This window comes from Gobio gobio, assembly GCF_949357685.1.
Source record: "Gobio gobio genome assembly, chromosome: 25".
Classification (NCBI taxonomy): Eukaryota; Metazoa; Chordata; class Actinopteri; order Cypriniformes; family Gobionidae; genus Gobio; species Gobio gobio.
This window is the reverse complement of record NC_137121.1, coordinates 15,281,710-15,297,231: the sequence shown is the minus strand read 5'-3', so window position 1 is coordinate 15,297,231 and position 15,522 is coordinate 15,281,710. Positions and strand designations below refer to the sequence as shown.

General features: G+C 37.4%; 1 protein-coding gene across 1 annotated transcript in view; it reads right to left on the bottom strand.

Annotated features, from left to right (window-relative positions):
• Window positions 1-15,522, bottom strand: part of znrf1 (zinc and ring finger 1) — a 62,618-nt gene that overhangs the window by 11,304 nt on the left and 35,792 nt on the right. The window contains exons 2-3 of the mRNA XM_079810012.1: window positions 8,826-8,921; window positions 1,569-1,674 (exon numbers count right to left, since the gene is read on the bottom strand). Of these exons, the coding sequence (XP_079666138.1) occupies window positions 1,569-1,674; window positions 8,826-8,921 (202 nt within the window). The remainder of the gene's footprint in view (window positions 1-1,568; window positions 1,675-8,825; window positions 8,922-15,522) is intronic.

Genomic DNA, 15,522 nt, shown 5'->3' with positions numbered 1-15,522 from the left:
GCAGCGCTGCATGAAGTAACAAGCCTTCAGGGTTGCCAGGTTTTCACAACAAAACCCGCCCAATTGCTACTCAAAACAAGCCCAAAACAAGCCTAATCACGTTTCAGGGGGGCTTCTCTGGTAAAAATTGCATTTGGGGGGTAAAATATGTGTTTTTTTGGCATGGTTGCCTACTAAAATACGCATTCCCGGGGCTAAATATCACATAATTGGGGTCGCTTCAACCCGCGGACATGAAAAACAGTCCGCGGTAACAGTGTTGAAGTAGCCCAATTTCGCGGGAAAACCACAGACTTGGCAACACTGCATGCCTTCTATTTAGTTCCCGTCTCTATGAAGCCCCTCCTTCCGAAAAGTGCAATGTGCTCTGATTGGACGGCTGGACCAGTGTGTTGTGATTGGTCAACCACTTTGAGCGTTTTTTGGAAATGTCACACCCTTTAACATAACCACGAGTTTCAACACACTACTAACTTACTCAACCTGGCCTCGTCCCTTTTTTTGCATGTGCCTTGGGCGGGAATTATTGAAATGAGGAATACTGTGATTAGGGTTGCCTACTTCTGGAAAGGAAAATAAGGGACAATCATGGTTCTTTATAGGAAAATAAGGGACAGAATAAGGGACATAAAATATTTGTACTGTACCACACAGTGCATGTCAATACAGTGTCTGCAGTTAATGTGTATAAAAGGTTCCCTAACACTTTTGGGTCATTGTGTGTCAAAATCAAACAAATTTCAGAAACTTTTCTGAAAAAAAGAGATTTTTTTTCTGAAGAAAGACAAATATAAATGAAGAAGAAAGCCAAAATATTACATGCGATAGATGTATATGTACTGAGTACTTCAATATTTTTGTAGAGGGTGGGTCAAAGTGACAAATTTCAGATTTGGAGATTTGGAGCCAAATTGGAGCCGTCTGAGTGCCATAAATAGTATTTTCCCAAAGTTTGCGTGTCTGTAACTCTAAAAGTATTAGCCTAATGATTTCTTAATACCCTTAGACTCTCATTCTTAATAAACATTTCTTTTGTAATCTTCATTGTAAAGGCCATATATGGTTCAATCCCATATGGCTCCATGTTCAAATTATTGAATTTTACCCATTTTCTATATATAGCTACACCAACGGATATTAAATATCATCAACCTCTTCAAAACGATAAACTTAAAAGGGATACAATTTGAAAGCATAACTGAACATCTTTTTTTTAATTAAATGTCGTTGCAACCATGTTTGAATGAACGGAAAATGCATATTTTTCATTTTAAGAGAACTGCTTTTGGTGCTTGAGACTTTATAGGTTATTTTGTGTTTCAATAATGAGGTCCAAGTTTTTACTTAAATGTAAAATGTTTTTCTGTATTTAACAACATTAACTTACAGTATTGAAAGACAACTTCCTGGCTTGGCTTTGATACAGAACGCTTCATTAATGCCTTAAATACGGGACGATTACGTATAATACGGAACGGTTGGCAACCCTAACTGTGTGCACTGATATGGAGAATAACTCCCTTTGGAGTGACTGTGTATATAGTAGAGGGAAATGTTTTGCTGCTCACCTTTTGTGATAGATACAGAGGCACGGCAGTCTAGCGATGGTGTCTCCTTGCTGTAGCTCCTCGAGACATATTACACATTCTCCTGCGTCTCTTGACAACACGTCATCTATAACACATACACAAGCATTTCATTCAAAATAGAAATATTAAAAACACACATATTATACGTAGATAATATGTATACCCATTTTAAAACTCCTGTTTTATCCTATTTTTAAACTGACATTTATAGTACCAACATGTCACAACTTAAGTCTGTTTTCTGAATGGGATGTTTTGGCACTGCAGATTCATAAAAACATGAAAACGGCGTCTTGTTTGCCAGCAGGGGGCAGCGGAGAGTAAAGACGCATGAAATGCAGTTGACAGTGTTCCTCTACTTTCTCACTCACAGTATAGACGGCGGCTGGTTAAGTGAGGTGGGCTGGCAGTAAGCATAACTAGTAGTTAAAGACAGTTACTCATGCTTCTGTGTGTATGGAGATGAGGTGTGAACTCATTTTCTGCGAACAGTTCAAGGGCAACGACCTACACGATTTGACTTGCATGCCCATACCGGCATCACTGACTCACACAAACACACACATATACACTGTATACATATACACACATATACCAGCCTGATTTAGTTTCCAGTTAAAGTATTCTTCACAGGAAATGCGCCTGAAAACAAAACAGGCCACTTCCTTTCTTGTAACACGCGCAGCTTCCCCTGGAAACACCTGTGCTTGAGTGTGTGTAAAGGTGAAGCGTGTGCTAAATACTAACATAAGGTTGGAGAATCACGACAGGATAATGGAGTTTGTTTGAATGCAGGATGTTGAGGGTTAACCCACTTTCCCAGAATGCTTTAGGATGAATCTCATATTAGAGAGGTACAATGCCACCTGAAAGATGCGTCACAAATTTGTTTGTGCTGTTTCCTCTTGAATGCCTTGTTTTGTATTGAGGTTTTCTATTTCAGTTTAGTTAGTTGTAATGGTGTAATGGATAGACTATATATATATATATATACATTGAGAAATCAATGTTAAGTGGTCTCTTAATTTTTTTTCCAATATATATATTTTAATACTTCGCAATGACAAATGAACTATTATGGCCAATCACCTGCATTGCTGAAAAACCATGAAGAAGGGGAGATGGATATCCATTGTTTCGTGTGCAGGGAGCCGGCAGACGGGACAAAAGATAGATTGCAGTTTAGAGAGAATGTGATGGAGAGTGAGAGAACGACAAGGTGGAGAGGTGAGCTGGGAAAAACAGGAGATGATGGCGGGAATGAGAACAGACGGCAGATATATGCTCCAAATACAAATCAGCTAAGCCGAATCGATGGGGAACGGGAGACCGGGACAATTGTAACATGCTAAATTTCTTCAAAGTTAGGCTGAGATTAAACGTATATCAAGTATAATTGTAAGTATATATAGTGTTATATTGTGGAAATTACTGTGAAATATTATTATGATGTAAAATATCTGTTGTCTATTTTAATGTATTTAAAAATATATAAATATTAGTGCAGTCAAATCGATTAATCGTGATTAATCGCATCCAAAATAAAAGTGTGTGTGCTGTGTATAATTATTATGTATATATAAATACACACACATGCATGTATATATTTAAGAAAATATTTTATATTTATATAAAAATATATATTTTATATATATAATATATATTTCAGTATTAATGAGTATTAATGTTGACATTACTTTTTGTATGCTCTTATTTAAGATAAATAAATAAATTAATTCATATTTTTTTAAGATTATTTAGCGTTACATTTGCCTTCAACCCTCCAACTGACAACTGTAACACTCAGAGATCTTTTATTTCATTCAATATTATTATAGTTCAAATTTTTCAGTCTTATGCTACACAGTTACTTTTTACTTACAGTAACAGTTAGTTTTTGCACGCATGTTTCTTTTATCAAAATATGTCGGGAAGATGTGTAATAGTCTGTGAGTTATAAAGGAACTAATTAAAAAAATTGCAACTATTCTAGCTCCTCAAATAATCCTCAAGCGCTTGCACAATTTTCCAGACGCTTGTCCCGGGAAAAACAAAACACGCTGGCCCTCCACCCCCTCACACATCCCTGGACGACAGCAGGACACACACCCTCCTGCACTTGAGCTTGTTATCCTCTTAGGGCCGATGACTTCAGCAGCTCAGAGGAGCTGCACTAGTTTACAGGAATGGACAGGTGTGTGTGAGAGAGAGATCAGTCGTTAGGCCTTTTAGTTCAAGTTGTTGGTAATCATGTTCCCCATTCTTTCCGCTGGATAGCTGTCAATTTGTGTCTAGGCTTTTTCGGTTCAGTCCCTGAAATGGTAACACTATTATTTTGATAGCAGTTTTGTGTGTGAGAGTGTATGTTTTACACTCTGAAGGGCCCATGTGAGCTGACCAGTGTGTCTTTTCCAAGCCAGGACTATGTATGATGATATTTTAATACCTGCTGTTAAATTTAGCTCTCAGATGGGGAGGGGGATGAGCGAGAGAGAGTTTTTCAGAGGACAGAATAACATTTCTGCTGCACTTTTTTTTCCTTCATGGTCTCATATCTATCTATCTATCTATCTATCTATCTATCTATCTATCTATCTATCTATCTATCTATCTATCTATCTATCTATCTATCTATCTATCTATCTATCTATCTATCTATCTATCTATCTATCTATCTATCTATCTATCTATCTATCTATCTATCTATCTATCTATCTATCTATCTATCTATCTATCTATCTATCTATCTATCTATCTATCTATCTATCTATCTATCTATCTATCTATCTATCGTCCTAACGTCTGTCTGTCTATCTACCGTCTGTCTGTCTATCTATCTATCTATCCATCCAGCGATCTATCTATCATCTATCTATTTATCGTCCTATTGTCTGTTGTCTGTCTATCTATCTATCTATGTTCCTAACTTCTGTCTGTCTGTCTGTCTGTCTGTCTGTCTGTCTGTCTATGTATCTATCCATCCAGTGATCCTGATCCATCTATCATCTATCTATCTATCGTCCTATCGTCTGTCTGTCTGTCTATCTACTGTCTGTCTATCTATCCATCCAGCGATCTATCTATCATCTATCTATCTATCGTCTGTCTGTCTATCTACTGTCTGTCTATCTATCCATCCAGCGATCTATCTATCATCTATCTATATATCGTCCTATTGTCTGTCTATCTACTGTCTGTCTGTCTGTCTGTCTGTCTATCTATCTATCCATCCAGCTATCTATCTATCATCTATCTATTTATCGTCCTATTGTCTGTTGTCTGTCTATCTATCTATCTATGTTCCTAACTTCTGTCTGTCTGTCTGTCTGTCTGTCTATGTATCTATCCATCCAGTGATCCTGATCCATCTATCATCTATCGTCCTATCGTCTGTCTGTCTGTCTATCTACTGTCTGTCTATCTATCCATCCAGCGATCTATCTATCATCTATCTATCTATCGTCTGTCTGTCTATCTACTGTCTGTCTATCTATCCATCCAGCGATCTATCTATCATCTATCTATATATCGTCCTATTGTCTGTCTATCTACTGTCTGTCTGTCTGTCTGTCTGTCTGTCTATCTATCTATCCATCCAGCTATCTATCTATCTATCTATCTATCTATCTATCTATCTATCTATCTATCTATCTATCTATCTATCTATCTATCTATCTATCTATCTATCTATCTATCTATCTATCTATCTATCTATCTATCTATCTATCTATCTATCTATCTATCTATCTATCTATCTATCTATCTATCTATCTATCTATCTATCTAGATCTCTCCATCACATACAATCTAGCCAAACATGCCATTTAAAAAAAAAAATTTAAGTAAAATAATTTTGATTTGTAATTATGATTTGCAAAATTACTTGCAGTTTAGTGAGTTGCTCACTTCAAACATGTAAACAGTTGTTATCTATCCCATAATTATAATGATATAAATAATACATATAATTGAAACAATAATGTTTAACTTCTTGGAGTTTTGCTTTAAACACATTCCCGACTTTCAATCCTAAAAATAAATAAATCTGCAAGCAGCATTTGAGCGGGGTTCAAGCATTTAAAGCCTTTAAGGCACACATGCATAGAAAGATATGAAGTTTTAATTAGCAAGCATGTAACAATTAACATAAATTAGGATGTGAAAGTCATAGAAGGAAAATACTATTTTAAAGACCGCTATAGTATTACCACATAATGGATAAAACTATTCAGTAAGGATCATTCAGCAAATCACACAGTGAATCAGTCACTTATTTGTGACTACAAGCTCAGAAAAACTCTTAAAATTAGGCTGAATACAAAATTATTTTGCCATCTGCTGGTACAGGATATATTCCCTTAACTCTAAAACCATCTCCTCTAAGGGTAAAACATGTATTAGTTCAGGGTTAGTCCAATGTTACATCTAGCATTAGTCCAGGGTTATTTCCCTGCCTGGATCAATACAAACTGGGGTGGATTAGAGTTCACAGAGAAATGGAGGGCTGGTGGGCACAAACCAAAGCATCAAAAGGAGAGCAAAGTGTACATACTGCATTCACAGAGAGCGGGTTTTACAGTGAGCAGATCTGCTGACGTGTGACTGTCACTGGCTGCAGTTGACAATGGGACAGAGTGCTTTGTGGGCACTAAGATTAGCTGCAGTGTGTTCTGGTGTGGTAATGCCACTAACTTGAACTTGATGGGGTCAGTAAGTTACTATTTAATCCCTTGTTTTATCATTTTGTCAGTGTTCTTTCTGTTTTCACATGGTATTAACCAGGGTTATTATTGTTAACTAAAACTAAAACCGTAAAAAAAACATTTATCATTACTTGAAATAAAACAGACATTGACTGAAATAAAAAAAATATAAAACAGTAAACTTATTTTATTTCTACTAGTTGCCAAAACAACATCTCATTTTCATCTCATTTATGTTGAAGTATTAAAATAACAAAAACTAAATAGACCAAAAATAATATCTAATTCCAAATATTAACCAAAACTATAATAGTATATCAATACTATAACCTGTAGGGTTGTCACGGTACCAATATTTCAGTAGTCGGTACCAATACCAGTAAAATGTTGAAGTTCTTTGTGCCAATTTCGGTACAAGAGCAAAAACTGTTGAATTAAGTAATGTCTCGTCCATTGGTTTTCACTCAACCATCGCAGTTTCTGATTCAATCGCGCATTTAAATACAGTTGTCAATTCAGAAACTTTGCAGTGCACTGAACAGCATAAAAAACTAAACTTGTACTCGAATTGTGAATGGGTAATAAACAGAGCCTCCCTTTATAATCACAGAGGCTGTCAATCTCTACCGCAAGCTTACTGAATTCTGCACTCTCACGAAAACAGTCTTAATTGCACAAAGAATTTCTTATTTACATCATGTTTGATGGTTATAATAAAAGGATTTGTATGCAGTGTGCAGCTCGCATGAAAAAAACAAAACCTTGTGCATTTTCAGCGGATTCTGACTAACTTACTGACTAGGACCTCTGATAGGCCATTGCATTCACGTGCTCAACAGATACTGTATGATTGTGATTGGCTACAATGTTCAACACTTGTAAAAACAAGCCGTAAATAGAAACCTTTGACGCTCAGAGAGTGCTCAAACAAAGCGTTTGAAAGCAGCCTCTAATAGAGTATCGAATATACCCGGTACTCTGTAATGTTGGTAGCCTACTGTGGAAACTTTTTTTTATACTGGTATTAATTTACTTTTAAAGGTGCATGTAAGTTCAAAACCTTTGTTTTTGCTCAATTCATTATTGACAAAATGATTAACCAAAAGGAATTAAATGAATATTTGAAAAACACATGTTTTTGTGACGAAAGATAATGTCACACCAGTATCAATCAGATGCATCACTGCTGGTCACCTTTAGCTCAAGCTGAGGTGGACAGCTGTCCCTCAGTCAGGTAGCTGTCAGTCAGACGTCCATCCAACCCAACACAGCTGTTACAAGCAGAGACTACGCATGTCATTGGGTCACTACAGCTGTGTCATGTGTGCCACCTTCCTGCAAAGCTGCACTTGACAGACTGATCCAAAAGCTCACAGAATCAATAGTGAGCTAATGTTGCTTGTCAATGTATCACCATCGCTTCTTCTTGAAGTTATAGAATTCTTTAAAAACGAATTTAGATCGCACAAAAAGATTAAAATAACAAAATGTATTCAAAATGAAAAAATATTTACAAATAAGACAATATACTTTAGATTAAAATTAAATAAAATGTAATGTGAAAAAAATGATATATATATATATATATATATATATATATATATATATATATATATATATATATATATATATATATATATATATATATATATATATATATACACATATACATATACATATATATATATATGAAATATATGAAATATTACGAGTCAGTCCATTTGAACTTACAAGACTTAGTTTTAAATTAATTAATCAAAACATAAAAAATGAAATGTAATCAAAGTTGACCTCATTCCTAATAAAAATAGGTGGTTTAATTGAGCATAATTCATCAAAGTCCATTATTCTACAAAAAAAAAAGTTCATATGATCTTTAAAAAAATGTCTTTGCTTCTGAAACAAGCTTTTGTCTGATGTAAACATGGGAAAATAATATTAATATTTAATAATATAGCCTAACATTTAACTTGTGCATGATTGATGAAAGAATTAAATGAAAACCCAATGGGAAAAAATCTAATCATTGCCCTATTTATTTCACTGAACATTCTGTTTTACTTGGATATCCATCATATTATAAAACTTAAATGTGATGCAAATTAAGATAATATGAGCAGTACTATCAAACATGGCTGGAATAGAAATCCATAGAGGAAAAAAAAAGGAACTGTAATTTTTCAGCCTACAGATGACTTGAAACTGCAAATGAGAGTGATAGAGGAGGAAAAAAGAAAAAGCAAAGAGAGGAAAAATGGATGACAAATGTCATATACAGTGGTAACCTTTGTTTCCCACGGCAAAACAGAAAAAGAGAGAGAGACCGACCTAGATTTATGGGTCATCCACAGTTCACAGACTCTTTTCAGCCCCGAAACGCAATCACAGACAAGAATGAAATGGAGAACGAAAGGATAAACTGATACAACGACCCACAAAAAAGGAGGAGAGTAGTGGAGGAGACAGTTATCGAGAATAGACATCAGGTATTGAGCAGTAACATGTGCGGGAATAACAGAAGGGCATGTCTTACCGTTGTAGGAGAGGCGGGGCTTGCTCAGACACATGATGAAGTGAACCTCCATCTCATTGGATGCCACTGATTTGGAGCAGACAGGACACTTAAATCCTGGAGAGGAAAGAGGAAACAGCATCGTCAGAACTCTTGAACCGTCAAGAAGCCGGCAAAGACGGTCGAATGAGCTGTGACAGTGATGCAGCAGTCTGATGACTGCCAGTGCCATAATCCTGCGCAACACGTTGTGTTCCTGTCGGCCTGCTGCAAATGCATTAGCTCGGCTGTTAGTCACTTTGTTGACACAAAGCTTTTTTAACTTAAACACACTCTACAAACACATACATCAATGTCACTCGTTCACCAATGTCATTATGACATCGGCAGCTACAAAAGGCTCATGTTAGGCTGGTATCGGCAAACAAACATTCGCTTTTAGCCTGGGATTGGTTTCTCATACCTTACCTGCTTCCTAAGGGTTTCACACATATATGAGAGCAGTGCCATCATACACTACTGTTCAAAGGTTTGTGGGTTGGTATTTTTTTTTTTTAATGTTTCTGATAGAAGACCCTTATGTTCACCAAATGTAATTTATTCCTGCGATAGCAAAGCTGAATTTTCAGCATCATTACTCCAGTGTCACATGATCCTTCAGAAATAATTGATTTGCTGCTCAAGAAACATTTCTTATCATTATCAATGTTGAAAACAATTGTGCTGCTTCAACCCCCCCCCCCCCCCCCCTTTAGAAGTGAAAACTTAAGAAGGAACGAGTACAATAAAAAAAAAGTAGGCTTCACAACATAATGTACATTATGAAAAACAGATATTAATTTTAAAATGTTCAAAAATTTAAGTTATTAAATTATCAGGTTTTTTTATATACTTTATTTGAGCATTACATGATGGAAAAAGGCCATCTAAAATGTACAAATATTGGAACTGAGTATTGCACAATTAAATATTCATCAGTGACCAACGGCGATAAATGAATAAATGAATGAATGAATAAATAAATAAATAAATAAATAAATAAATATCGGCTGATATGGTACCGATATTTAAATTATATTTAAAAATATTCACATTTGCCTTCAAATGTATGATTTGTATTGCAATCTCTAAACAGTTTAATATAGAATAATCTAATATAATATACTGGTTTAATAGTAATAGTAATAATCCAGAAAACTGTAGCGAAAAGCATAGATCATTTTTGTAGTCACGAAATGTAACTACACTATATTTCCAAAAGTATTGGGACACCCCTCCAAATTTCCTCACTACTAAATATTCCATGGTCAACTGTTAGTGGTATTATAACAAAGTGAAAGCAATTGGGAACAACAGCAACTCAGCCACAAAGTGGTAGGCCACGTAAAATCATAGAGCGGGGTCAGCGCATGCTGAGGTGCACAGTGCGCAGCAGTCCCCAACTTTCTACTGAGTCAATAGCTACAGACCACCAAACTTTGTGTGGCCTTCAGATTAGCTCAAGAACAGTTCGTAGAGAGCTTCATGGAATGGGTTTCCATGGCCGAGCAGCTGCATCCAAGCCTTACATCACCATGTGCAATTACAGCAAAGCGTGGGATGCAGTGGTGTAAAGCACGCCGCCACTGGACTCTAGAGCAGCGAAGACGTGTTCTCTGGAGTGACCAATCACGCTTCTTTGTCTGGCAATCCGATGGACGAGTCTGGGTTTGGCGGTTGCCAGGAGAACAGTACTTGCCTGACTGCATTGTGCCAAGTGTAAAGTTTGGTGGAGGGGGGATTATAGTGTGGGGTTGTTTTTCAGGGGTTGGGCTTGACCCCTTAGTTCCAGTGAAAGGAACTCTAATTTGCTTCAGCATACAAAAACATTTTGGACAATTTCATGCTCCCAACTTTGTGGGAACAGTTTGGGGATGGCCCCTTCCTGTTCCAACATGACTGTGCACCAGTGCACAAAGCAAGGTCCATAAAGGCATGGATGAGCAAGTTTGGTGTGGAGGAACTTGACTGGCCTGCACAGAGTCCTGACCTCAACCTGATAAAACACCTTTGGGATGAATTAGAGCGGAGACTGCAAGCCAGGCCTTCCTGTCCAACATCAGTGCCTGACCTAAAACCTTGAAACCTAAAACTAAACCTTGTGGAAAGCCTTCCCAGAAGAGTTGAAGCGGTTATAGCTTCAAAGGGTGGGCCAACTCCATATTAAACCCAACGGATTAAGAATGGGATGTCATTAAAGTTCAGTTTCATGTAAAGGCAGGCGTCCCAAAACTTTTGGCACTATAGTGAAGCCTTGACTAGTCCATTACCATTATGTGATAAAGCGCAACACTTGCATCAAATCAACAACCAAAGGGAGCATCAGCTAACATCCTGTCCCTCTGACATCAACCGAAGGCCCGGAGGGGACGAGAGAAAGAGAGAGCCATTCACACATTGAATCCCATCCCACTGTGTCCTTCATAAACACAGACGCAGTGGCAGGTCATTGAGGCTCTGTTTGGCACCGCACAACCCACAGTGACGCCCATAGGCCTTGTTTTGAACAGACAACAAAGCCTATGGGCCTTTGCGCAAGATTCGTGTCAAAGTTTCCCAATGCATTGAACTCTAGGGTGAGAAGCGGCAAGCTAAAGTGTTGTTCCTTACCAGACTTTGATAAATGAATTCACGTTCACAAACTATTTGAAAACTTGCCACGTCAGCATGGCTTATAAAAAGCAGGCTGGTGAGTTTGGGGGGCTTTCACTGGAGAAGGTGCAGGTGTGGTTTTGAAACTCTACTGTACATGTGGGCCTGACCTTGCAGAAAAGGCTTGAAACTGTACAACTCCATGGTGGAAACATGTTGCTTCACTAAGTTTAGGATTGAGTACTGAAGAGGAAACCGTTACACAATTGACTGGAGGGTGGATTTTTAGAAGTTGTAAACATAAGGGAAAAACCTGATTGGATTTCCGCCGAGAGAATCTCTCTGTGTTCATGATGTGGAACCTTGGTTCGAGAGGGGCATTGTAAAATCTAATTAATGGTGGTTTTACACCATTTCAGTGCTTATGTTGATAATTATTTAGGGTGAAGACAGGCTGTTTGCCCTGTGGGAGCAGCCTGAAACATAAGCTGGTTAACTTTACAATTCTGCTGATATTTCTGTTTTAAATAAGGTAGAAATAAGCAATAGTATTAAAGAAAAATTGTTCATCCAAATATGAAAATTCTTTCTTTAATTATTCAACCCTGTTTTGATGGAAAAATAGTCCTGAAATCATCAGTAGGAATGTACTGAAAAGCATTGTATGCAAAGTACTATATGTTTATGAAGATATGGAGATTCCAGTTTTGGTGCAAATGTTCTTTTTGCGAAGAACATAAAAAGTCAACGAAAGAAGTAAGTTGCGAAAGTTAACATAAAATTGTGAAGAAAATGTAATAGTTATGTTAAAAATATCAATATACATAAATGTACACTACCATTCAAAAGTTTGGAATCAGTAAGTTTTTTCCAAGAAATTAATATTTCTATTCACCAAGGAAGCATTAAATTGATCAAAAGTGAGAGTAAAGATATTTCAGTCACAAATTATTTTTATTTCAGTTTTGCACTTTATATTCATCAAAGAACCCACCAAAATATTAAGCGGCACAACTATATCATTATTTTTGAACATGAACCATAAAATCTTACCGACCCCAAACTTTTGAATGGTAGTGTAAATATATAAATCTATTTTTAAAAAATTGCTAAAATGTGGACAGGGCAAAGTTGGCATCATAGACTGTATAAAACAATGGACATAGTGTCTGACATCACCTGTAGGTTTCTAAAGAGCATTTTTGAAGCCCAAAGTGGGAGGAGCCAGTCATCGCTATCTGGGCAGCGTGTCACCGTGCGTCACTCCCGGATAACGAAGAAAAATGGGCAAAGAGGTGGGACGTGGGTGGACTAACAGACAGCAGACAAACGGCTTGTAGTGACAGAAGTGGCAATCCACCTGTCACTCAAGTGGCCACGCCCTTAATTATGCAGAACTTTAAGGCTTAATATAATTTAAACAGATGAGTTATAAAAAAATTCACTCCCCTCACAGTTATCATGAAGGGCAAAATTTGCTTTATAGACCAAAACCACTTTTTGTACCAGGCTGTAAACGTTTTTTTTTTTTCTGCTGTAAAGTTGGGGTCTATGGGATTGACTCCCTTTTGGAGCCAACAGTGGGCACAGTTTGAGTCACTTCCGTGTTAGCTTCAAGACAGAGACCGGAAGGTTGCCGTTTGGTTGGCAGGTCAAAAACACATCTGAATTACTATCCTGACAGGAAAGTTTTCTTCAAAAGTGTGTTAAACATAAAGAAAAAACAGCAAATGAGTTTGGAACGACATATGGGTGAGTAAGAGATGACAAAATAAAAATTTTTGGGTGAACTTCAGTAAAAAAAAAAGCAGGTGCAGAGCTGCAGACAGTCTAATTAACTAAAGCAGCCGTGCCAGGAAAAACAGTGAGACAAAGAATAAGATTCCAAGCAGAGCCAAAATGCAGAGTCAGTAAAACATGGCACAAAGTTAATGTAGGGCTGAAGAGTCCCATCTGTCAATATAACCCAGGTTCGATACTCTCCGCCCCTGACTCTAGAGTGCGTCTTCACTTAGTGCACACCCCAACCTCTAAATCCCACCCCAGGAACCCATGATGATGCCTGACCCAGTTTTCCCAAGGCTGCTATTTTCAGGCATTCCTTGGGGACAGATGGAGAGAGAGAGAGAGAAAGAGAGATGGAAAGAAGACTGAAGTGGAAAACAGAGGTGTGGAAATCTCTGACAGGGATGTCCCATCTCCTATGAAGTGTGATTCACTGAAACAAAGCTACTAAAGGGGGGCGATGGATGGGGATCCATCTGTCAACAGACAGAACTCGAGTCGCACATGCGAGAGAGGCCAACTGTCTCTACTACCGCAAGTATCACATAACGCCGAAAATATCAACAGCAGCTCACCGCAGCAACAAACAGACCAGACGTCTTTCATGCCAAACCGGCCATAATGACAATGTGCTTATGAGATCAAGTCATTAGACTTATTAAACTTGTTTGTAAATTACCTCAGCTGACCTTGTCCAAGTGGATTGCTGCTTCATCTCCAAGAGCAACAAAGGGTTTGCTTTTCATGCCAAAGATCTTTTAAGTATAATCTCATCTTCAAGTCGTTCTGAACCTGTATGACTTTCTTTGATCTGAAGAGAAATTTCTAATTTTGTTCTGATTGCTGCTTTTTGTGTAATAGCAATGAACGGGGACCGAAGCTTTCAAGCTTCGATAGGGATGCAAAAGCAAGTGGTCCATTATTCAGGTTTTCAGAAGCAAAACAATTGCTTTGTGTGATAAACACACCCTTTTCCACTGATAATCGTCTTCCAAGTGAGCTGTTAACGCATTGAGACTGATTCATTGAGTCGGTATATTAAACTCAAGATTCAAATCAGTCCAAAAATTTTTTTTACCCTATACAGCACATTTAAAGGTGCAGTGTGTAATATTTATGAGGATCTATTGACAGAAATGCAATATAATATACATAACTATGTTTTCAGTGGTGCATAAAGATCTTACATAATGAACCGTTATATTTGTATTACCTTAGAATGAGCCATTTCTATCTACATACACTTATAAATTATGTTTTATAAACATACATGTTTCTACAGTAGCCCTAAACGGACAAACTTCTCTACAGAGCGCTAGCTACTCTTTGCTGTCGACGACATCTTTGTCTTGTGTCGGCCACCGTAGATTCTCTATGTGCTTCAAAAGGGAGGGGTAAGCAGTGGACGGTTGCAATTCGCAACTTCACCTCTAGATGTAGCAACAAAAAAAAAATAATAATAATAATATAAATATATTAGGGCTGGGTATTGACACCAATTTCACAATTCGATTCGATTTCGATTCACAAGCTTTCGATTCGATTCGATTTTTGATTCAATTCAATATCGATTATTTTGGATATGTAGGCTATCAGATATAATACATGGAAAATTTTCTCAAGGAAAACAAATTTCTGAACTAATGTTGTAAAGACGAGAGCAGGGGTGCCGTGTAAACGTCCTTTTTTCCCCTCATATTTTTCAAATAATTCTCTCTTTGTAAACTTTGTTCAATGCATGCGAGTGCTGCCATATTTTCGAATATGACCAGTCGTTTTCGCCGTCATCACCCGGGTTTAGTGCCTGAAGACGCGAATGAGAAGCCGGCAAGCCGCGCGCGCTGTGAGAAAATGTGTCTCTGTGCGCTCATCCGAGAGCGCGCACACGTCTCTCAGCGCGCAAATATTGAGTTCTCTTTCAAGTCTTGCTCTTGAACGGACAAACTCACACAAAACGTATGTCAACATGTCCATCTTGATGAGTATCCTAGCAGACATAGTCTGTATATGCCTTAAGTGAACTTTATACAGTCGATAAAGACGATGCATATCCGATCATTAGGTCTTAAAGAGGCAGTAGCCTTTACTGCTGTCTGTTTAATGTCAAACAACAAAAGACAAGGACATCACTCACCGCTCTTGATTGAATAGCTTTTGTAAGTTTAATAGGATTAATCTTTAATTTATGCACTCAAATATGCAATGTTATTTTACATTTGATACATTTCTGTACCTGAAAACTAATGTTAGACGTACCTGAAAAGCATATCTAGCCGAACCATATTGTTGATCTTATTTATTT